At 50.2% G+C, this 24,696-nt stretch overlaps 1 protein-coding gene across 1 annotated transcript; it reads left to right on the top strand.

Annotated features, from left to right (window-relative positions):
* Positions 1–583: 583 nt before the first annotated feature.
* On the top strand, positions 584–23,917 carry LOC137465827 (L-gulonolactone oxidase-like; the record flags this gene model as incomplete). The annotated part of the gene is made up of 6 exons (XM_068177852.1): positions 584–828; positions 11,045–11,152; positions 11,780–11,856; positions 15,529–15,678; positions 20,912–21,076; positions 23,819–23,917. Coding segments are annotated over 6 exons (844 nt in total), but the record flags the coding sequence as incomplete, so codon positions are not given.
* Positions 23,918–24,696: the final 779 nt, after the last annotated feature.

Below are 24,696 nucleotides of genomic sequence, written 5' to 3'. Positions count from 1 at the left end.
AGCCGAGCTGATCCGGGCTGCACCTGGGCTCCCATAAATCCCCAAAAAATCCCAAAAATCCCCCAAAAAAATCTCAGAAATCCCCCAAAAAAAGTCAAAAATGCCCCCAAAAATTCCCAAAAATCCTAAAAAAATCCCAGAAATCCCCCAAAAAATCCCCCAAAAATACCAGAAATCCCAAAAAAATCCCCAAAAAATCCCAAAAATCCTCAAAAAATCCAAGGACATCCTCAAAAATCCCCAAAAAAATCCCCCCAATAAATGCCCCAAAAAATCCCCAAAAGTCTTCAAAAAATCCCAAGGACATCCTCAGAAATCCCCAAAAATTTCCCTAAAAAACCAAAAAAGAATCCCAAAAAACCAAAAAAATCCACCAAAAATCTTCTGAAGACCCAAAAAATCCCCTAAAAAAGTAAAAAGAATCCCAAAAATCCTCAAAAAAACAAAAAAAAATCCCCCATAAAATCCCCAGGAAATTCCCCTAAGAAACCGAAAAAAATCCACAAAAATCCCAAAAATCCCCAAAAATTTCCCAAAATCCCAAAATTTCCCAACCACCCGAAATGCCGGCTGTTGTCGCCAGGTGGTGGCGCTGTCGCTGCTGGTGGCCTCGGGGCAGATCCTGGAGTGCTCGGCCGGAGCCGGGGCCGGTGCCGATTCCGACGCCGATTCCGACGCCGATTCCGACGCCGTCGCGACGCCGGCGCCGAGCTGTTCCGGGCGGCGCGGCTGCACCTGGGCGCGCTCGGCGTCGTGCTGAGCGTCACCTTCCAGTGCGTGCCGAGCTTCCGCCTGCGCCAGCTCGCCTTCCCCTCCACCCTCGGCCAGGTACGGAGCGCCGGGACTGCGGAAAATCCCGGAATTCCCGCGCGGAATTTTCCCACCGGGGTGGGGGGGGGGAAATTTGCGGAATTCGCCTCGAGGATGGGGGTGGGGGAAAGAAAAAAATTCGGGAATTCCTGCTTGGAGTTTGCTCGGGAATGAGGGAAAAGATCTGGGATTTCCTCAGGAATGGGGATGAATTCCTGGAATTTCAGCCAGAAAATTCCTTGGGAAGGAGGAAAAATTCCTGGAATTCCTACTCGGAATTTTTCAAGGGAACGAGGAAAAATTCCTGGAATTCCTGCTGGAATTTCTGGGGAATGGGGGGAAAATTCCTGGAATTCTCTCCCAGAATTTCCTCGGGAATGGGGGAAAAAACTCCTGGAATTTCCTTGGGAATGGGGGAAAAAACTCCTGGAATTTCCTTGGGAAGGCAGGAAAAACTCTGGAATTTCCTCAGGAATGGGGAAGAATTCCTGGAATTTCAGCCAGAAAATTCCTTGGGAAGGAGGAAAAATTCCTGGAATTCCTACTCGGAATTTTTCAAGGGAACGAGGAAAAATTCCTGAATTCCTGCTGGGAATTTCTGGGGGAATGGGGGAAAATTCCTGGAATTTCCTTGGGAATGGGGGAAAATTCCCAGAATTTCCTTGGGAATGAGGGAAAATTCCCAGAATTTCCTTGGAATGGGGGGAAAATTCCTGGAATTTCAGCCAGAAAATTCCTTGGGAAGGGGGAAAAATTCCTGGAATTCCTACTGGGAATTTCTGGGGGAATGGGGAAAAATTCCTGGAATTCTCTCCCAGAATTTCCTCGGGAATGCGGGAAAAAACTCCTGGAATTTCCTTGGGAATGGGGGAAAATTCCCAGAATTTCCTTGGGAATGAGGGAAAAGCTCGGGGGAATTTCCTCAGGAATGGGGGAAATTCCTGGAATTTCAGCCAGAAAATTCCTTGGGAAGGGGGAAAAAATTCCTGGAATTCCTGCTGGAAATTTCTGGGGGAATGGGGAAAAATTCCTGGAATTCTCACCCCGAATTTCCTCGGGAATGGGGGGAAAAAACTCCTGGAATTTCCTTGGGAATGCAGGAAAAACTCTGGGAACTTCCTCAGGAATGGGGAAGAATTCCTGAATTTCAGCCAGAAAATTCCTTGGGAAGGGGGAAAAATTCCTGGAATTCCTGCTGGGAATTTCTGGGGGAATGGGAAAATTCCTGGAATTCTCACCCAGAATTTTCCTCAGGAATGGGGGAAAAAAACTCTGGGAATTTCCTTGGGAATGGGGGGAAAAACTCCCGGAATTTCCTTGGAATGCAGGAAAAACTCTGGGAATTTCTTGGGAATGCGGGAAATTTTCTGGGGAATTTTGTCAGGAATTTCCTCAGGAATCAGGAAAGAACTCTGGGAATTCCCGCCCAAAATTTCCTTGGGAATGGGGGGAAAAATTCCTAGAATTCCTGCTGGGAATTTCCAAGGGAATGGAGAAAAATTCCTGGAATTCCTACTCGGAATTTTTCAAGGGAACGAGGAAAAATTCCTGGAATTTTCTCCGGAATTTCCTCAGGAATTTCCTCAGGAATGAGGAAAAAATTCCTGGAGATCCTGCTCAGAATTTCTGAAGGAATGGGGGAGAATACTTATCATTCTCATCCGGAATTTTCTTGGAAATGGGGAAAAAACTCTTGGAATTTTTTCGGGAATGAATAAAAATTCCCAGAATTCCTGCTCAGAATTTCCCACATTCCCAAAATCCTCCAGGACTTTTCCTCCAGCTTTTCCCAAAATCCTTTCCGGCTTTTCCTCCGTCCTCCAGGATTTTCCCTGGATCCTTTCCCACATTCCCAAATTTTACCCACATTCCCGAAATCCTCCAGGATCTTTCCTCCAATTTTCCCCACATTCCCAAAATCCTTTCCCACATTTCCAAAATCCTCCAGGATTTCCCCTGGATCCTTTCCCACATTCCCAAAATTTTTTCCCCACATTCCCAAAATCTCCAGGATTTTTCCTCCTTTTTTTCCCACATTCCCAAAATCCTTTCCCACATTTCCTGAAAATCCTTTCCCTCCTTTTCCCAAATTCCTCCAGGATTTTCCCTGGATCCTTTCCCACATTCCCAAATTTTTACCCACATTCTCTAAAATCTCCAGGATTTTTCCTCAATTTTTTCCCACGTTCCCAAAATCCTTTCCCACCTTTTCCCGAAATCCTCCCAGATTTCCGCTGGATCCTTTCCCACATTCCCTGGATTATTTTCCCACATTCCCTGGATCATTTCCCATTTTTCCTGCCTCTCCCACCCCTTTCCCTCCATCATTCCCACCTTTTTCCATCCTTTCCCACTTTCCCAAAATCTTTTCCCACATTCCCGAAATCCTCCAGGATTTTTCCTCCATTTCTTCCCATATTCCGTGATTTTTTTTCCCCACATTCCCAAAATCCTTTCCCACCTTTCCTGGAAATCCTTTCCCAACTTTTCCCAAAATCCTCCAGGATTTTTCCTGGATCCTTTCCCACATTCCAAAATCTTTTCCACATTCCCTAAAATCTCCAGGATTTTTTCTCCATTTTTTCCCACATTCCGTGATTTTTTTTTTCCCACATTCCCAAAATCCCTTCCCCACCTTTCCCGAAAATCCTTTCCCTCCTTTTCCCCAAAATCCTCCAGGATTTTCCCTGGATCCTTTCCCACATTCCCAAAATCTTTTCCACATTCCCTAAAATCTCCAGGATTTTTCCTCAATTTTTTCCCACATTCCCAAAATCCTTTCCCACCTTTTCCCGAAATCCTCCCGGATTACCCCTGGATCCTTTCCCACATTCCCTGGATCCTTATCCCATTTTTCCTGCATTTTCCAACCCTTTCCCTCCTTCCTTTCCCACTTTTTCCATCCATTCCCACATTCCCAAATTCCATTCCCACCGTTTCCTGAAATCCCTTTCCACATTCCCGAAATCCTCCAGGATTTTTCCTCCAATTTTCCACACATTCCCAAAATCCTTTCCCACCTTTTCCCAAATTCCTCCTTATTTCCCCTGGATCCTTTCCCACATTCCCTGGATCCTTTTCCCATTTCTCCTGCCTCTCCCACCCCTTTCCCTCCATCATTCCCAACTTTTCCATCCTTTCCCACATTCCCTGTTTTTTTCCCACATTCCCGAAATCCTCTCTAAACTTTTCCCAAAATCCTTTCCCACCTTTTCCCAAAGTCCTGCAGGATTTCCCCTGGATCCTTTACCACATTCCCAAAATCCTTTCCATTTTTCCAGCCTCTCCCAACCCTTTCCCTCCATCATTCCACCTTTTTCCATCCTTTCCCACTTTCCCAAAATCTTTTCTCACATTCCCGAAATTCTCCAGGATTTTTCCTCCATTTCTTCCCACATTCCGTGATTTTTTTTTCCCACATTCCCAAAATCCTTTCCCACATTTCCTGAAATCCTCCAGGATTTCCCCTGGATCCTTTCCCACATTCCCTGGATCCTTATCCCATTTTTCCTGCATTTTCCAACCCTTTCCCTCCATCCTTTCCCACTTTTCCCCTCCATTCCCACATTCCCCAAATCCTTTCCTCTTTCCCAAAATCCTTTCCCAACTTTTCCCAAAATCCTCCAGGAATTTCCCTGGATCCTTTCCCACATTCCCAAAATCCTTTCCCACCTTTTTCCAAATTCCTCCTGATTTTCCCTGAATCCTTCCCCACATTCCCTGGATTATTTTCCCACATCCCAAAATCTTTTCCCACATTCCCTAAAATCTCCAGGATTTTTTTTCTCCATTTTTTCCCACATTCCCTGGTTTTTCTTCCCACATTCCCAAAATCCTTTCCCACCTTTTCCAAATTCCTCCTTATTTCCCCTGGATCCTTTCCCACATTCCCTGGATCCTTTTCCCATTTTTCCTGCATTTTCCAACCTTTCCCCTCCATCCTTTCCCATTTTTTTCCATCCTTTCCACATTCCCAAAATCTTTTCCCACATTCCCTAAACCCTCCAGGATTTTTTCTCCATTTTTTCCGACTTTTTCCATGGTTTTTTTTCCCACATTCCCAAAATCCTTGCCCACCTTTTCCCAAATTCCTCCAGGATTTTCCCTGGATCCTTTCCCACATTCCCAAAATCTTTTCCCACATTCCCTAAAAACCCCAGGGCCTTTTTCTCCATTTTTTCCCACATTCCCTGGTTTTTTACCCACATTCCCAAAATCCTTTCCCACATTCCCTGGATCCTTTTCCCATTTTTCCTGCCTCTCCAACCCTTTCCCTCCTTCCTTTCCCAATTTTTCCACCCATTCCCACATTCCCAAAATCCTTTCCCAACTTTTCCCGAAATCCTCCAGGATTTTCCCTGGATCCTTTCCCACATTCCCTGGATTATTTTCCCACATTCCCAAAATCCTTTCCCATTTTTCCTGCCTCTCCCAACCCTTTCCCTCCATCCTTTCCCACTTTTTTCCATCCATTCCCAAATTCCCAATTCCGTTCCCACCTTTTCCCGAAATCCTTTCCCACATTCCCAAAATCCTCCGGGATTTCCCCTGGATCCTTTCCCACATTCCCTGGATCCTTTTCCCATTTTTCCTGCATTTTCCAACCCTTTCCCTCCTTCCTTTCCCACTTTTTTCCCTCCATTCCCACATTCCCAAAATCCTTTGCCATTTTTCCTGCCTCTCCACCCCTTTCCCTCCATCATTCCCAACTTTTTCCATCCTTTCCCACATTCCCAAAATCCTTTCCCAACTTTTCCCGAAATCCTCCAGGATTTCCTCTGGATCCTTTCCCACATTCCCTGGATTATTTTCCCACATTCCCTGGATCCTTTCCCATTTTTCCTGCCTCTCCCAACCCTTTCCCTCCATCATTCCCAACTTTTTCCATCAATTCCCACATTCCCAAAATCCTTTCCCACATTCCCGAAATCCTCCAGGATTTTTCCTCCATTTCTTCCCACATTCCGTGATTTTTTTTTTCCCACATTCCCAAAATCCTTCCCCACCTTTCCCGAAAATCCTTTCCCTCCTTTTCCCAAAATCCTCCAGGATTTTCCCTGGATCCTTTCCCACATTCCCAAAATCTTTTCCCACATTCCCTAAAATCTCCAGGATTTTTTTCTCCATTTTTTCCCACATTCCCTGGTTTTTCTTCCCACATTCCCAAAATCCTTTCCCACCTTTTCCCAAATTCCTCCTTATTTCCCCTGGATCCTTTCCCACATTCCCTGGATCCTTTTCCCATTTTTCCTGCATTTTCCAACCTTTCCCCTCCATCCTTTCCCACTTTTTTCCATCCTTTCCCATATTCCCCAAATCTTTTCCCACATTCCCTAAACCCCCCAGGATTTTTCCTCCATTTTTTCCGACTTTTTCCATGTTTTTTTTTCCCACATTCCCAAAATCCTTGCCCACCTTTTCCCAAATTCCTCCAGGATTTTCACTGGCTTCTTTCCCACATTCCCAAAATTCTACCCACAATCCCTAAATCCTCCAGGATTTCCTCTGGATCCTTTCCCACATTTTTCCCCCTTTCCCCACATTTCCCATGCTTTTTTTTGGAAATGGAGCTGGGATCCAGCAGGAATTTGGGATGGGATCCAATGGGATTTTGGGATGGGATCCAGGGGCTTTCCTGGGAATTCGGGATTCCAGGAAGGGTCCCCCTTCCCTTTTCCATCCCAAATTCCATAAAAATCCCTCGGGATGGATCCGGAGTGTCCTGGATTCCGGAATCCCGGAACGGTTTGGGTGGGATCAAGAATTTTCCAGGCTTTTCTTGGTTGCTCTCAGGGATCCAGGGATTCGTTCGGAATTTCAGCCCCATTCCCTGCCTGGCATTGGATTCATCCCAATCCCGACTCCTCTCTGGGAAGGAATTTTGGGAATTCCCTGGGAATTTGGGATTCCACTTCCCTTTTCCATCCCAAATTCCATAAAAATCCCTCGGGACGGATCCTGAGCGTCCTGGATCCCGGAATCCCAGAATTCCATTGTTGGGATCCGTGGATCTCCAATCCCACCCCATTCCCACCCCAAAGTTCCGTGATTTTCCAACCTTTCCTTGGACGCTCCCAGGGATTCTCTGGCAATCCCAGCCCAGCCAGGAATTCCATTCCCAAATCCCCCTTTTCCCGCTTCTCCAGGGAATTCCCTCCATTCCCAGCCCGGCAAGGGGGAGAAAAACTTTACTTTTTTTTTGGGGGGGCTTCTCCCCAAATTCCCGGGAGAAGCCTCATCCCCCCCGTTCCGCGGCCGGGGCCGGGGTTTGGGAATTTTCTGGCGCCGCGGGGCCGAGGAGGGCGGGAGAAGGACGCAGCATTCCCCGATTTCCCGGGCGGCAGCGGGGAATTGACCTTTGCCAGGAGCAGCTTTTGATCCCCGGGATTTCAATCGGCGGCAAAGCGGAGCCGGGGCCTTTGAGGGATAATTCCGGCTCCGCGGGAAGCGAGGCCGGCACGGACGGAGGCAGGGAGGGAGGGAGGGAGGGAGCGGCTCCCGAGTCCTTGGAATGGTTTTTGCCTCGGCCGACCTTTCCTTGGATGCCCCCCGGGATTCTCTGGGAATTTCAGCCCGGACGGGAATTCTTGCCCAAATCCCATTTTCCCAGGGAATTTTCTCCATTCCCAGCTCACGAAAGGATCCATCCCCATCCCAGTTCCTCCTTGAGCAGGAATTTCGGGAATTCCCTGGGAATTCGGGGCTCCATTTCCTTTTTCCACCCCTGAATCCCATAAAAATCCCTCGGGATGGATCTTGAGCGTCCTGGATCCCAGAATCCCGGAATGGTCTGGGATGGGATCCACGGATTTTAAATCCCCCCCCCAATTCAATCCCAAAATTCCAGGATTTCCCAGCCTTTCCTTGGATGCTCCCAGGGATTCTCTGGGAATTTCAGCCAAGCCAGGAATTCTTTCCCAAATCTTATTTTTCAGGGAATTTTCTCCATTCCCAGCCTGGCGTTGGATCCATCCCCATCCCAGCTCCTCTCCGGGAAGGAATTTTGGGAATTCCCTGGGAATTTGGAACTCTAAAGTCTCCGGAGTCTTGGAATGGTTGTTGCTGCCTGGCATGGGATGGGGGAGGTCGGGCGGGGGGGATTTTATGGAATCCTGGAATCCTGGAATTATTTGGGATGGGATTTGTGGAGGTTCGATCCCATCCTGCTGTGATCCCGAGAATTCCCAGGGAATCCCTGGGATGATCCAAAATGTCACCGGGGTGGGAATGGGATGGGATGGAAAAGCCATGGATCCCATCCCAAACCGTTCTGGGATTCGGGGATCCAGGACACTTAGGATCCATCCCGAGGGATTTTTATGGAATTTGGGGATGGAAAAGGGAAGAAGTGGAGTCCAAAATTCCCAGGGAATTCCCAAAATTCCTTCCCAGAGAGCAGCTGGGATGGGGATGGATCCAATGCCAGGCTGGGAATGGAGAAAATTCCCCAAAAACGAGATTTGGGAATGGAATTCCCAGCCGGGCTGAAATTCTTACAGAATCCCTGGGGCCCTGGGAGCATCCAAGGAAAGGCTGGGAAATTCCGGAACTGTGGGATGGGATTGGGATGGGAATGAAGGTCCATGGATCCAGGATGCTCAAGATCCATCCCGAGGGATTTTTATGGGATTCGGGGGTGGAAAAAGGAAATGGAGCCCCGAATTCCCAGGGAATTCCCGAAATTCCTGCTCAAGGAGGAACTGGGTTGGGGATGGATCCTTTCCTGAGCTGGGAATGGAGAAAATTCCCTGGGAAAATGGGATTTGGGCAAGAATTCCCGTCCGGGCTGAAATTCCCAGAGAATCCCGGGGGGCATCCAAGGAAAGGTCGGCCGAGGCAAAAACCATTCCAAGGACTCGGGAGCCGCTCCCTCCCTCCCTCCCTCCCTCCCTCCCTCCCTGCCTCCGTCCGTGCCGGCCTCGCTTCCCGCGGAGCCGGAATTATCCCTCAAAGGCCCCGGCTCCGCTTTGCCGCCGATTGAAATCCCGGGGATCAAAAGCTGCTCCTGGCAAAGGTCAATTCCCCGCTGCCGCCCGGGAAATCGGGGAACGCTGCGTCCTTCTCCCGCCCTCCTCGGCCCCGCTGCGCCGGAAAATTCCCAAACCCCAGCCCCGGCCGCGGAACGGGGGGGATGAGGCTTCTCCCGGGAATTTGGGGAGAAGCCCCCAAAAAAAAAAATTAAATTTTTCTCCCCCTTGCCGGGCTGGGAATGGAGGGAATTCCCTGGAAAAGCGGGAAAAGGGGGATTTGGGAATGGAATTCCTGGCTGGGCTGGGATTGCCAGAGAATCCCTGGGAGCGTCCAAGGAAAGATTGGAAAATCCCAGAACTTTGGGGTGGGAATGGGGTGGGATTGGAGATCCACGGATCCCATCCCAAACCCTTCCGGGATTCCGGGATCCAGGACGCTCAGGATCCGTCCCGAGGGATTTTTATGGAATTCAGGGATGGAAAAGGGGAGGGAGACCCTGCCTGGCGTCCCAAATTCCCAAAATTCCATGGATCCCATCCCAAACCATTCCGGGATTCCGGGATCCTGGATGCTCAGGATCCATCCCCAGGGATTTTTATGGAATTGAGGGATGGAAAAGGGAAGTGGAGTCCAGAATTCCCAGAGAATTCCCAAAATTCCATGGATCCCATCCCAAACCGTTCCGGGATTCCGGGATCCAGGATCCTCAGGATCCATCCCGAGGGATTTTTATGGAATTCAGGGATGGAAAAGAGAAGTGGAGTCCAGAATTCCCAGAGAATTCCCAAAATTCCAAGCATCCCACCCAAACCATTCCGGGATTCCGTCCTTGTGTCCCGCCTCCAGACGGATTTCTGGGCTCCCAGGGGGATTTTTTTCTGCCGGATCCTCGGAGTTCTTTGCGTTTTCCTCAGATTTTTCCCAATTTTTTCCCAGATATTTTCCCAAATTTTCCAGATTTTTCCCCAGATTTTTCCCAGATTTTTCCCAGATGTTCCCCAGATTTTTCCCATTTTCCCCCCATATCTTTCCCTGATTTTCCCCATATTTTCCCCGTTTTTTCCCTGTATTTTCCTCATGTTTTTCCCAGATTTTCCCCAGATTTTTCCCAGATCTTTCCCTTATTTTCCCCATATTTTTCCAACTTTCCCCCCATATTTTTCCTGGTTTTTCCCGTGTTTTTCCCAGATTTTTCCCAGATTTTTCCTTGATTTTCCCCCTATTTTTCTTGTTTTTTCCCCCGTATTTTCTCCATATTTTCCCTCGATTTTCCCCTTTTTTCAGCGTATTTTTCCCAGATCTTTCCCATATTTTCCCCATATTTTTCCTACTTTTCGTCCAATATTTTTCCTGGTTTTTCCCGTGTTTTTCCCAGATCTTTCCCACATTTTTCCCATTTTTTTTCCCTGATTTTCCCTGTATTTTTCTTGTTTTCCCCCCATATTTTTCCCGGATTTTCCCAGATTTTTCCCAGATTTTTCCTGTATTTTCCTCATGTTTTCCCCATATTTTTCCTGTATTTTTTCCCAGATTTTTCCTGTATTTTTCCCTTTTTTTGTGCCAAATTTTTCCCATTTTTTTCCTGTATTTTCCCCATATTTTTCCCGGATTTCCCCCATATTCCCGGGATTATTTCCTGGGAATTTCTCCTGGGAATTTTTTCTGGGAATAATTTTCTGGGAATTTTTTCTGAGAATTTTTTTTGGGGAATAATTTTGTGGGAATTTTTTTTGGGAATAATTCCTGGCAATTTCTCCTGGGAATATTTTTTTGGGAATAATTTCCTGGGAATATTTTATGGGAATAATTCTCTGGGAAAAATTCCTGGGAATTTTTTTTGGGGAATAATTCCTGGTAATCATTCCTGGGAATATTTTTGGGGAATTTTTTCTGGGAATTTTTCCTGGGAATATTTTATGGGAATTTTTTATGGGAATTTTTTTCTGGGAATAATTTTTGGGAATATTTTTTGGGAATAATTTCTGTGAATTTATCCTGGGAATATTTTTTGGGAATTTTTTCTGGGAATTTCTTCTGGGAATATTTTTTTTGAATATTCCTTGGGAATATTTTCTGGGAATTTTTTTCTAAGAATAATTTTTAGGAATATTTTTTGGGAAGAATTCCTGCCAATTTATTCTGGGAGATTTTCTCTGGGAATATTTTTTTGGGAATGCTTCCCAGGAATGATGGCTGGGAATTTTTCCTGGGAATAATTTTTGGGATTTTTATCTGGGAATATTTTCCGGGAATTTTTTCCCAGGTCCTGGACCAGCTGGACGAGCACCTGCGCAATTCCCAATTTTTCCGCTTCCTGTGGTTCCCGCACACCGAGAACGTCCAGGTCATCTACCAGGACCCCACGACCCAGGCAGGCACCCCGAAATTCCCGGAATTCCCGGGATCCGCAATCCCGGGATGGATCTTGGGGCGGGAATTCCGGGATTTTGGGAATGGGCTCCGGGAATTCCGGGATTTTGGGAATGGCTTCTGAGAATTCTGGGATTTTCCAGGATTTTCCAGGTTTTTCCAGGGATGGATTTTGGGTTGGAATTCTGGGATTTTGGGAATGGGCACTGGGAATTCTGGGATTTTGGGAATGGGTTCTGAGAATTCTGGGATTTTCCAGGCTCTGGGGAATTTCAGGGATGGATTTTGGGTTGAAATTCTGGGATTTTTGGAATGGACTCCGGGAATTCCGGGCTTTTCCAAGATCTGACAATTCCAGGGATGGATTTTGGGTTGGAATTCTGGGATTTTGGGAATGGTCTCAGGGAATTCTGGGATTTTGGGAATGGGTTCTGAGAATTCCAGGATTTTCCCGGCTCTGGGGAATGCCAGGGATGGATTTTGGGTTGAAATTCTGGGATTTTTGGAATGGGCTCCAGGAATTCTGGGCTTTTCCAAGATCTGACAATTCCAGGTTGGATTTTGGGGTGGGAATTCCCTGAAATAATCCCGTAAATCCCTGAAATCCCAAAATTCCCTGGGTTTGCAGCCTCCCTGCTCCTCCTCCAGCTGGTTCTGGGATTACGCCGTGGGATATCACCTCCTGCAGCTCCTGCTCTGGATCAGGTGGGAGAAACTCGGGATCGGGGTCGGGATCGGGATCGGGATCGGGACTGGATGGGGATCAGGATTGGGATTGGGATTTGGGATTTGGATTTGGGATTGGGATCGGGATTGGGATTGGGATTTGGGACTGGGATTGGGATTGGGATCAGGATCAAGATCGGGATTGGAATTGGGATGGGATTGGGATCCGGATCAAGATTGGGATTGGGATCAGGATTGGGGTCGGGGTCGGGGTCGGGATTGGGATCGGGATCAGGATCAGGATTGGGATTGGGAATGGAGTCAAGATTGGGATCGGGATCAGGATCAGGATTGGGATCAGAGTCAGGACTGGGATTGGGATTGGGATTGGGATTGAGATCAGGATTAGGATCACAGGGTAGGGATCGGGATCAGGATCGAGATTGGGATCAGGGTTGGGATCGGGATCGGGATTTGGATCGGGATCAGGATGGGGTTTGCGATTGGGATTGGGAATTGGATCAGAATCGGGATTGGGATCTGCGATTGGCATCAGGATTGGGATCGGGATCAGGATCGGGATCAGGATTGGGATCAGGGCTGGGATCACAATGGGGGTCGGGATCAGGGTCAGAATCAGGATTGGGATCGGGATTAGGATTGAGATCAGGATTGGGATCACGATCAGATTCAGGATTGGGATCGGGATCGGAATCAGGATCAGGATTGGGAATGGGATTGAGATTGGGATCCGGGATCGGGATCACAATCCGGGACTGGGATTGGGATTGGGGTCGGAATTGGGATGGAATTGGTTTGGGGATCGGGATCGCTTTGGGTATTGGGATCAGTTTGGGGATGGAGATCGGTTTGAGATCGGGATCAGGATCACATGGGGATTGGGATCGGGATCAGGATTGGGATCGGAATTGGGATCAGGATCAGGATCAGGATTGGGATCAGGGTTGGGATCGGGATCAGGATTGGGATCGTGATCGAGATCTGGATCTGGATCAGGATCGGGGTTGGGATCGGGATCAGGATTGGGATCCCGATTTTCCAAGCCTGCTTTTATCCCGATTTTCTCCCTGTGCCGGGATTTTTTGGGATTCTCAGAGAATTCACCAGGACCGTTCGCATTCCCGGGAAAAGAGGAATTTTGGGAATTGCAGCGTTTGCAGGGATGGGATTCCAGGCTGGGGCTCTGCTGCCCCCCGGTGGCCACAGAAATCATGGAATTTTTGGGACGGGAAAACCAAATCCAAGGAATTCTCCCAGCCCTGACCCCAAATTTCATGGATTCACGGAATTTTGGGGGCTGAAAAAACCAAATCCAAGGAATTCTCCCAGCCCTGAATTTCATGGATTCGTGGAATTTTTCAGGATCAAAAACCAAATCCAAGGAATTCTCCCAGCCCTGATCCATTATCCTGGAATTTCTTGGATTCATGGAATTTTTGGGGATGGAAAACCTGAATCCAGGGATTCTCCCAGCCCTGATCCATTATCCCGGAATTTCATGGATCCATGGAATTTTTTGGGATGGAAAAAACCCAATCCATGGAATTCTCTCAGCCCAGAATTTCATGGATTCGTGGAATTTTTTGGGATTATAAAAAAAACAAATCCAAGGAATTCTCCCAGCCTTAATCCGTGTCCGAAATCTCACGGATTTGAAATTCCAGCGGGAACAGGAATTCCAAAAATTCCAGACCTGTCCCGAGCCGGGAATGTGGGTGCCAAAGGAAGAAGATTGGGGAAAAAAAGGATTTTGGGAAATCCTGGAATTCTGTCGAGGGATCCACGCAGCCACTGCAGCGTATTCCCAAAAAAAAAAAAAGGGGGGGGGGGGGAAATGGGGAAAAAGGGGATTTTGGGAAGGAATTCCCAGGTGGGATGGAATTCCCAGAGAATCCCTGGGAGTGTCCAAGGAAAGGCTGGAAAACTCCAGGATTTTGGGGTTGGAATGGGATGGGATGGAAGGTCCATGGATCCCATCCCAAACCACTCTGGGATTCTGGGATCTAGGACACTCAGGATCCATCCCGAGGGATTTTTATGGAATTTGGGGATGGAAAAGGGAAGGGAGACCCTTCCTGGAGTCCCGAATTCCCAGTGAAACCCCTGGATCCCGAAATTCCTTCTCCAGGAGGAATCGGGATGGGGATGGATCCAATCCTGAGCTGGGAATGGAAGGAATTCCCGGGAAAATGGGATTTTGGGAAGGAATCCCCACCTGGGCTGATATTCCCAAAGAATCCCTGGATCCCTGAGAGCATCCAAGGAAAGGCTGGAAAATCCCGGGATTTTGGGATTGGAATGGGATGGGATTGAAGATCCATGGATCCCATCCCAAACCGTTCCAGGATTCTGGGATCAAGGACATTCAGGATCCATCCCGAGGGATTTTTATGGAATTTGGGGATGGAAAAGAGAAGTGGAGTCCCGAATTCCCAAGGATTTCCCAAAATTCAAAATTCCTTCCCAGAGAGGAGTTGGGATGAAGATGGATCCAATCCCAGGCTGGCAATGGAGAGAATTCCTGGGGAAATGGGATTCTGGGAAGGAATTCCCGGCTGGGCTGAAATTCCCAGAGAATCCCTGGGAGTGTCCAAGGATGGATTTTGGTCAATCCAGACTTGGGATCCACAGGGATCAGGAGATATCCCGGGAATTCCCGATGTTCCCACATGGGTTTGGGAGAATTCCGAGGAGCAGGAATGTCGGGACGGGGGCGGGAATTTGGGCACCCGCAGACAATTCTAGAGGGGGAAGGGTTAAGGAATGCGGGATTCCTGCTGGGATTGACGGAGCAGTGGGAACAGGAGGGAGAAATCCGGGATATCCCAGGAAAAAGGGGGAGGGGAAGAGCCCCAAATCCCGGCAGGGCTGGAATTCCAGAGGTGGAAAAGAGCGGGAATTTTCCAGAGTCCCAAGGGGGCTCCGGGAGAGCTGGAATTTGGGAAAACGGGAGGCAGGGAATGGAATTTCCACTGGGAAAAGGGGTGGGAGCTTGGGAATGGAATTCCTGGCTGGGCTGGAATTCCCAAGAAAACCCTGGCAGTGTCCAAGGAAAGGCTGGAAAAACTTGGAATTATGGGATTGGAATGGGATGGGATTGGAGATCCATGGATCCCATCCCAAACCACTCCGGGATTCTGGGATCCAGGACGCTCAGGATCCATCCTGAGGGATTTTTATGGAATTTGGGGATGGAAAAGAGAAAATTATTTCCCAGAAAAACCAGGAAAATCCCAAAATTGTGGGGTGAGAACGGGATGGGATTGAAGGTCCAGGGATCCCATCTGGAGAGTTCCGAAATTTTGGGATCAAGGATGAATCGTGACAGACTTTTATGGAATTCAGGGATGGAAAAGAGAAGTGGAGTCCCAAATTCCCAGGGAATTCCCAAAATTCCTTCCCAGAGAGGAGTGGGGGTGGGGATGGATCCAATCCTAGGCTGGGAGAGCTGGGAACGGAGGGTATTCCCTGGGAAAAGGGGAGGAATTTGGGAAGGAATTCCCAACAAATCCCTGGGAACATCCAAGGACACCTTGGAATGCGTCCCTGCCCACGGAACGGGACGGGATTTCAGATCCATGGAAATCCCACCCCAACCATTCCGAGCATTTCCCGATCCTTTCCTGGCCCCGCCCTCGGCGGATTTTTTGGGGAGCTATTCCGGGCTCCATTCCCGATTTTTCCCGGCAGCTCCTTCTTTCCCAGCATGGTGGTTTGGATCAACCGCGTCTTCTTCCGGCTCCTCTTCAGCTCCCGCACGGAAAGCGTCGACCAGAGCCACCGGATCTTCAACTACGAGTGCCGCTTCCGCCAGCACGTCCAGGACTGGGCCATTCCCATGTAATTCCCAGATCCCAGTCCAGGACTGGGCCATTCCCACAGAATTCCCAAATCCCAGTCCATTCCCAAGGAAATTTCTGGATCCCAGTCCAGGACTGGACCATTCCCATGTAATTCACAGATCGCGGTCCATTCCCATGGAAATCCAAAATCCCAGTCCAGGATTGGACCATTCCCATGTAATTCCCAAATCCCAGTCCATTCCTGCGGAAATCCCAGATCCCGGTCCAGGACTGGGCCATTCCCATGTAATTCCCAAATCCCTGCCCTTTCCTATGGAATTCCAAAATCCCAGTCCAGGATTGGACCATTCCCATGTAATTCCCAAATCCCAGTCCATTCCCATGGAAATTTCTGGATCCCAGTCCAGGACTGGACCTTTCCCATGTAATTCACAGATCCCAGTTCATTCCCATGGAAATCCAAAATCCCAGTCCAGGATTGGACCATTCCCATGGAATTCCCAAATCCCAGTTCATACCCATGGAAATCTCTGATCCCGGTCCAGGACTGGGCCATTCCCATGTAATTCCCAAATCCCAGTCCATTCCCATGGAAATCTCTGATCCCAGTCCAGGACTGGGCCATTCCCACAGAATTTCCAGATCCCATTCCATTCCCATGGAAATCCCAGATCCCAGTCCAGGACTGGACCATTCCCATGGAATCCCAGATCCCAGTCCATTCCCAAGGAAATTTCTGGATCACAGTCCAGGGCTGGGGCATTCCCATGTAATTCCCAAATCCCAGTCCATTCCCATGGAAATTTCTGGATCCCAGTCCAGGACTGGACCATTCCCATGTAATTCACAGATACTAGTCCATTCCCATGGAAATCCAAAATCCCAGTCCAGGATTGGACCATTCCCATGTAATTCCCAAATCCCAGTCCATTCCCATGGAAATCTCTGATCCCAGTCCAGGACTGGGCCATTCCCATGTAATTCCCAGATCCCAGTCCAGGACTGGGCCATTCCCATGTAATTCACAGATCCCAGTTCATTCCCATGGAAATTCCAAATCCCAATCCAGGACTGGGCCATTCCCATGGGAATTCCCAAATCCCAGTCCATTCCCATGGGAATTCCCACATCCCAATCCAGGATTGGGCCATTCCCATCTAATTCCCAAATCCCAGTCCATTCCCATGAAATTCCCAGATTCTGATCCAGGATTGGACCATTCCCATGGAATTCCCGGATCCTGGTCCTTTCCCGTGGGAATTCCCAAGTCCTGGTCCTTTCCCTTGGGAATTCGCAGATCCCAGTCCAGGATTGAGCCATTCCCATGGGAATTCCCAAATCCTGTTCTATTCCCATGGAAATCGCAATCCCAGTCCATTCCCATGGAAATCCCAATCCCAGTCCAGTCCCAAGTAATTCCTGGATCCCAGTCAAGGACTGGGCAATTCCAATGTAATTCCCAAATCCCAGTCCATTCCCATGGAAATCCCAGATCCGAGTCCAGGATTGGTCCATTCCCACAGAATTCCCAAATCCCAGTTCATTCCTGTTGGAATTCCCAAATCCCAGCTCATTCCCATGAAATTCCCAGATTCCGATCCAGGATTGGGCCATTCCCATGGAATTCCCAGATCCTGGTCCTTTCCCATGGGAATTCACAGACCCCAGTCCAGGATTGGGCCATTCCCATGGGAATTCCCAAATCCAAGTCCATTCCCATATAATTCCTGGATCCCAGTCCAGGACTGGGCCACTCCCATGGGAATTCTCAAATCCCCTTCCATTCCCATGGGGAATTCCAGATCCCAGTCCAGGATTGGGCCATTCCCATGGAATTCCCAGATCCTCGTCCGTTCCCATGGAAATTCCCAAATCCCAGTTCATTCCCATGGGAATTCCCAGATCCCAGTTCATTCCCATGGGAATTCCCAGATCCCAGTCCAGGACTGGGCCATTCCCATGGGAATTCCAAAATCCCAGTTCATTCCCATGAAATTCCCAGATCCCAGTCCAGGATTGGGCCATTCCCATGGGAATTCCCAGATCCCGGTCCTCTGCCCTTGGAATTCCCAAATCCCAGTTCATTCCCATGGAAATCCCAGATCCCAGTCCAGGACTGGGCCATTCCCGTGGAATTCCCAGATCCCATTCCATTCCCAAGGAAATTCCCGGATCCCAGTCATTTCCATGGAAATTCCCTGATCCCAGTTCAGGATGGGGCCATTCCCTTGGGAATTCCCAGATCCCGGTCCTTTCCCTTTGGAATTCCCAAATCCCAGTCCATTCCTGCGGAAATCCCAGATCCCGGTCCAGGACTGGGCCATTCCCATGTAATTCCCAAATCCCTGTCCTTTCCTATAGAATTCCAAAATCCCAGTCCAGGATTGGACCATTCCCATGGAATTCCCAAATCCCAGTCCATTCCCATGGAAATCTAAAATCCCAGTCCAGGATTGGACCATTCCCATGGAATTCCCAAATCCCAGTTCATACCCATGGAAATCCCAGATCCCAGTCAAGGACTGGGCAATTCCAATGTAATTCCCAGATCCCAGTCCATTCCCATGGGAATTCCCAGATCCCTGTCCAGGACTGGGCCATTCCCATGGAATTCCCAGATCCCAGTCCATTCCCAAGGAAATTTCTGGATCCCAGTCCAGGACTGGGCCATTCCCATGTAATTCCCAGATCCCAGATCATTCCCATGGAAATCTCTGATCCCAGTCCAGGACTGGGCCATTCCCATGTAATTCCCAAATCCCAGTTGATACCCATGGAAATCTCTGATCCCAGTCCAGGACTGGGCCATTCCCACAGAATTCCCAGATCCCAGTCCATTCCCATGGAAATTTCTGGATCCCAGTCCAGGACTGGGCCATTCCCATGTAATTCACAGATCCCAGTTCATTCCCATGGAAATCCAAAATCCCAGTCCAGGACTGGGCAATTCCAATGTAATTCCCAAATCCCAGTCCATTCCTGTGGAAATCCCAGATCCCAGTCCAGGACTGGGCCATTCCCATGTAATTCCCAAATCCCTGTCCTTTCCTATGGAATTCCAAAATCCCAGTCCAGGATTGGGCCATTCCCATGGGAATTCCCAAATCCCAGTCCATTCCCATGGAAATCCCCAGTCCCAAGTAATTCCTAAATTCCAGTCCAGGATTGGGCCATTCCCATGGGAATTCCCAAATCCCTGTTCATTTCCATGGAAATCCCAGATCCCAGTCCAGGACTGGGCCATTCCCATGGAATTCCCAGATCCCAGTCCATTCCCAAGGAAATTTCTGGATCCCAGTGCACGATTGGACCATTCCCACGTAATTCCCAAATCCTGGTCCATTCCTATGGAAATACAAAATCCCACTCCAGGACTGGGCCATTCCCATGGGAATTCCCAAATCCCAGTCCATTCCCATGGAAATCCCCAGTCCCAAGTAATTCCTAAATTCCAGGCCAGGATTTGGCCATTCCCTTGGAATTCCCAAATCCCTGTTCATTCCCATGGAAATCCCAGATCCCAGTCCAGGACTGGGCCATTCCCATGGAATTTCCCAGATCCCAGTCCATTCCCATGGAAATCAGATCCCAGTCCAGGACTGGGCCATTCCCGTGGAATTCCCAGATCCCATTCCATTCCCAAGGAAATTCCCAGATCCCAGTCCATTGCCATCGGAATCCCTGATTCCTGTCCAGGATGGGGCCATTCCCTTGGGAATTCCCAGATCCCGGTCCTTTCCCTTTGGAATTCCCAAATCCCAGTTCATTCCCAAGGAATTTCCTGGATCCCAGTCATTTCCCATGGGAATTCCCTGATCCCAGTCCAGGACTGGGCCCTTCCCAAGGGAATTTCTGGATCCCGGTCCTTTCCCTTTGGAATTCCCAAATCCCGGTCCATTCCCAAGTAATTCCTGGATCCCAGTCCAGGATTGGGCCATTCCCATGGAATTTCCCAGATCCCGTTCCATTCCCATGGAAATCCCAGATCCCAGTTCAGGATTGGGTCATTGCCATAGAATTCCCAGATCCTGTTCCATTCCCATGGGAATTCCCAAATCCCAGTCCATTCCCATCAAAAGTCCTGGATCCCAGTTCATTCCCAAGGGAATTCCGTGATTCCGGTCCTTTCCCATGAGAATTCTCTGATCCCAGTCCAGGACTGGGCCATTTCCATGGGAATTCTCAAATCCCAGTCCAGGGTTGGGCCATTCCCAAGGAAATTCCCAGATCCCGTTCCATTCCCATGGGAATTCCTCGATTCCAGTCCAGGGTGGGGCCATTCCCATGGAAATCCCTCGATCCAACATTTTACTGGGATCTCCTCCAGCCTGGAATTCCCTGGATGAGGAACAAATCCATGGGAAGAGGGATCTGCCATGGGGACACCATTCCCACTGGGAATCTGGGCATGGAGATCCCTCCAGATCCCAATCCCGGGATCCCAAACCCATCCCATTCCAAATCCCGGATCCGTGCGATTCCATGGGAAGAACATTCCAGAACATTCCTTGGAATTCTGTGGGATGGAGATCCCTCCAGATCCCAATCACGGGATCCCAAATCCCGGATCAGTGTGATCCCACTGGGAATCTGAGCATGGAGATCCCTCCAGATCCAAATCTCGGGATCCCAAACCCATCCCATTCCAAATCCCGGATCCGTGTGATTCCATGGGAAGCACATTCCAGAACATTCCCTGGATAACCGGGAATTCCATGGCATGGAGATCCCTCCAGATCCCAATCCTGGGATCCCAAACCCAGGATCCCAAACCCAAATCATGCCAAATCCTGGATCTGTGTGATCCCACCTGGAATCTGGGCATGGAGATCCCTCCGGATCCAAATCCCAGGATCACAAATCCATGGGAAGAAGGATCTGGATTGGGGGACACCATTCCCATCAGGAATCTGAGCATGGAGATCCCTCCAGATCCCAATCCCAGGATCACAAATCCATGGGAAGAGGAGACACCATTCCCACCTGGAATCTGGCCATGGGGATTCCTCCAGATCCCAACCCCGGGATCCCAAACCCAACCCATTCAAAATCCCCCATCCATGTGATCCCATGGGAAGAACATTCCAGAACATTCCCTGGGAAAATGGGGATTCCATGGCATGGAGATCCCTGCAGATCCCAATCCCAGGATCCCAAACCCATCCCGTGCCAAATCCCGGATCCGGGTGATCCCACGGGAAGAACATTCCAGAAGATTCCAGGGTATTCCTCCCTCCCTCTCCCGCTCACTGGGATTCTTCCGGGCGCAGCGGGAAAACCAAGGAGGCGCTGCTGGAGCTGAAGGCGGAGCTGGATCGGAATCCCGGGATCGGCGCTCACTTCCCGGTGGAGATCCGCTTTTCCCGGCGGGATGAGATCCCGCTGAGCCCCTGCTTCCAGCGGGACAGCTGCTACATCAACGTCATCATGTACAGGTGGGGATCCGCCCCAGCCCGCGATCCCGGGATCCCCGACCCCTTCCCACCGGGAATATTCCCATGGGATCCCGCCCCAGCCCTGTCCCAGGATCCCCAACCCATTCCCACCGGGAATATTTCCATGGGATCCCTGCAGATCCCACATCCGGGATCCTGAACCAAATTGCCATCGGGAATATTTCCATGGGATCCCGCCCCAGCTCCATACCGGGATCCCCAACCCATTCCCAATGGGAATATTTCCATGGGATCCCGCCCCAGCTCCGTACCGGGATCCCCAACCCATTCCCAATGGGAATATTTCCATGGGATCCCGCCCCAGCTCCGTACCGGAATCCCCAACCCATTCCCAATGGGAATATTTCCATGGGATCCCGCCCCAGCTCTGTACCGGGATCCCCAACCCATTCCCACCGGGAATATTTCCATGGGATCCCTGAAGATCCCAAAGCCAGGATCCCCAACCCATTCCCAACAAGAATATTTGCATGGGATCTCTGAAGATCCCCATCCCAGGATCCCCAGCCCATTCCCACTGGGAATATTTCCATTGGATCCCTGCAGATCCCAATCCTGGGATCCCCAGCCCATTCCCACTGGGAATATTTCCATGGGATCCCTGAAGATCCCCATCCCAGGATGCCAAACCCATTCCCACTGGGAATATTTCCATTGGATCCCTGCAGATCCCAATCCTGGGATCCCCAGCCCATTCCCACTGGGAATATTTCCATGGGATCCCTGAAGATCCCCATCCCAGGATGCCAAACCCATTCCCACTGGGAATATTTCCATGGGATCCCTGCAGATCCCAAACCCGGGATCCTCAACCCATTCCCACCAGGAATATTTCCATGGGATCCTGCTCCAGCTCCGTACTGGGATCCCTGACCCAATCGCATTGGAATACTTCCATGGGATCCTTCCAGATCCCCATCCTGGGATCCCGAACCCATGGGGACACCGTTCCCAATGGGAATATTTCCATGGGATCCCTGCAGATCCCAAACCTGGATTCCAAGCCTATCCCTTTCCCAGGATCCCAAATTTCCTGGGGTGGATCCCGGGGGGTTTCCTGGATCTGGCTGATTCCCAATCCCATGATCCCGAAGTCCCGGGGGTGGATCCAGGGGTTGGATCCCGGGGGTGGATCCAGCTTATTCCAAATCCCGAGATCCCAGATTCCTGGGGGTGGATCCCAGGATCCAGCTGATTCCAAATCCCGCGATCCCAAATTCCCTGGGGTGGATCCTTGCGGGGTTTCCTGGGATCTGGCTGGTTCCCGATCCCAGGATCCTGAATTCCAGGTGGTGGATCCCAGGGGGGTTCCTGGAATCCAAACCCCATCCCTGTCCCATGATCCCAAAATCCCAGGGTGGACCATGGGGGTGGACCCCAAATTTCTTGGAGTGGATCCCTAGGGGTTTTCCCAGGATCTGGCTGGTTCCTGATCCCAATCCATGATTCTGAATTTCTGGGGTTGGATCCTGGGGGTGGATCATGGGAACCAGCTGATTCCAAATCCCTTGATCCGAATTCCTGCGGTGGATACTGGGGTGGATCCCAGGGGTGGCTCCAGCTGATTCCCAATCCCTTGATCCTGAAATTCCCAGGGGTGGATCCCGGGGGATTTTCCCAGGATCCAGCTGACTCCCAATCCAAGATCCTGAATTCCCAGGGGTAGTTCCCGGTGGATTTCCAGGGATCCAGCTGATTCCCAGTCCCTTCCTTGATCCCGAATTCCTGGGGTGGATCTCAGGGCTGGATCCCGGGGTGGATTCCGGGTGTGGCTCTGATTCCCAATCTCTTGATTCTGAATTTCCTGGGGCTGGATCCTGGGGGTGGATCCTGGAGGATTTTCCCGGAATCCGGCTGATTCCCAATCCCTTAAACCCAAGTTCCAGGGCTGGATCCCAGGGTGGATTCCGGGGGTGGCTCTGGCTGATTCCCAATCCCTTGATCCCGAAATTCCTGGGGCTGGATCCCGGGGCTGGTTCCCAGGGTGGATCCTGGAGCTGGATCCTGGGGCTGCATAACAGGGCCAGATCCCGGGGCTGGATCACAGGGGTGGATCCTGGGGGTGGATCCTGGAGGATTTTCCCAGGATCCGGCTGATTCACAATCCCTTTAACCCAAGTTCCTGTGGTGGATCCTGGGGCTGGATCCCAGGGTGGATTCCGGGGGTGGCTCTGGCTGATTCCCAATCCCTTGATCCCGAAATTCCTGGGGCTGGATCCCGGGGCTGGATCCTGGGCTGGATCCTGGGGCTGGAAAACAGGGCCGGATAACGGGGGTGAATCCTGGGCTGGATCCTGTGGCCGGATCCTAGGGCCGGGCCCCGGGGGTGGATCCCAGGGTGGATTCCAGGGCCGGATCCCGGGGCTGGATCCCGGGGGCGGATCCTGGGGGTGGATCCCAGGGCCGGATCCCATGGCCGGATCCCGGGGGTGGGTCCCCAGGGCTGGATCCCAGGGTGGATTCCAGGGCCGGATCCCAAGGCCGTATCCCAGGGCCGGGCCCCGGGGGTGGATCCCAGGGTGGATTCCAGGGCTGGATCCCAGGGGTGGGTCCCCAGGGCTGGATCCCAGGGTGGATTCCAGGGCCGGATCCCATGGCCGGATCCCGGGGGTGGGTTCCCAGGGCTGGATCCCAGGGTGGATTCCAGAGCCAGATCCGGGGGCCGGATCCCGGGGGCGGATCCGGCGCGCGGGTGCCGGGGCTGACGGCGGGATCCCGCAGGCCGTACGGGAAGGAGATCCCGCGGGAGCGCTACTGGGGGATCTACGAGGGGATCATGCGCCGGCACGGCGGGAGACCCCACTGGGCCAAGGTACGGGGGTGCCGGGATTTGCCACCGGAAAACGGGGGGGAAATGGGAATTTTCCATGGGAAAATGGGATTGGTACCGGGAAAACGGGGAAAAAATGGGAATTTTCCATGGGAAAACGGGGATTGGTACCGGGAAAATGGGGAAAAATGGGAATTTTCCATGGGAAAACGGGGATTGGTACTGGGAAAATGGGGGAAAAATGGGAATTTTCCATGGGAAAACGGGGATCGGAAGGGGAAAATGGGGAAAAAATGGGAATTTTCCATGGGAAAACGGGGATCCGGAACAGGAAAAAGAGGGAAAAATGGGAATTTTCCATGGGAAAACAGGGATCCGGAATGGGAAAATGGGGAAAAAATGAGAATTTTCCAATGGGAAAACGGGGATCCGGAATGGGAAAATGGGGAAAAAATGAGAATTTTCCAATGGGAAAACGGGGATTGGAAGGGGAAAAACGGGGAAAAAATGGGAATTTTCCATGGGAAAACGGGGATTGGTACCGGGAAAACGGGGAAAAAATGGGAATTTTCCATGGGAAAACGGGGATCAGAATTGGAAAACGGGGAAAAAAATGGGAATTTTTGATGGAAAAACGGGGATTGGTACTGGGAAAATGGGAAAAATGGAATTTTCCATGGGAAAATGGGGATCCGGAACAGGAAAAAGAGGGAAAAATGGGAATTTTCCGTGGAAAACGGAGATTGGTAATGGGAAAACGGGGAAAAAATGGGAATTTTCCATGGAAAACGGGGATCCGGAACAGGAAAAAGAGGGAAAAATGGGAATT

The sequence above is a fragment of the Anomalospiza imberbis genome, unplaced genomic scaffold (assembly GCF_031753505.1).
Source record: "Anomalospiza imberbis isolate Cuckoo-Finch-1a 21T00152 unplaced genomic scaffold, ASM3175350v1 scaffold_1131, whole genome shotgun sequence".
Taxonomy (NCBI): domain Eukaryota; kingdom Metazoa; phylum Chordata; class Aves; order Passeriformes; family Viduidae; genus Anomalospiza; species Anomalospiza imberbis.
Note: the sequence above shows the minus strand (reverse complement) of the source record. Positions and strands in the feature narration are given on the sequence as shown.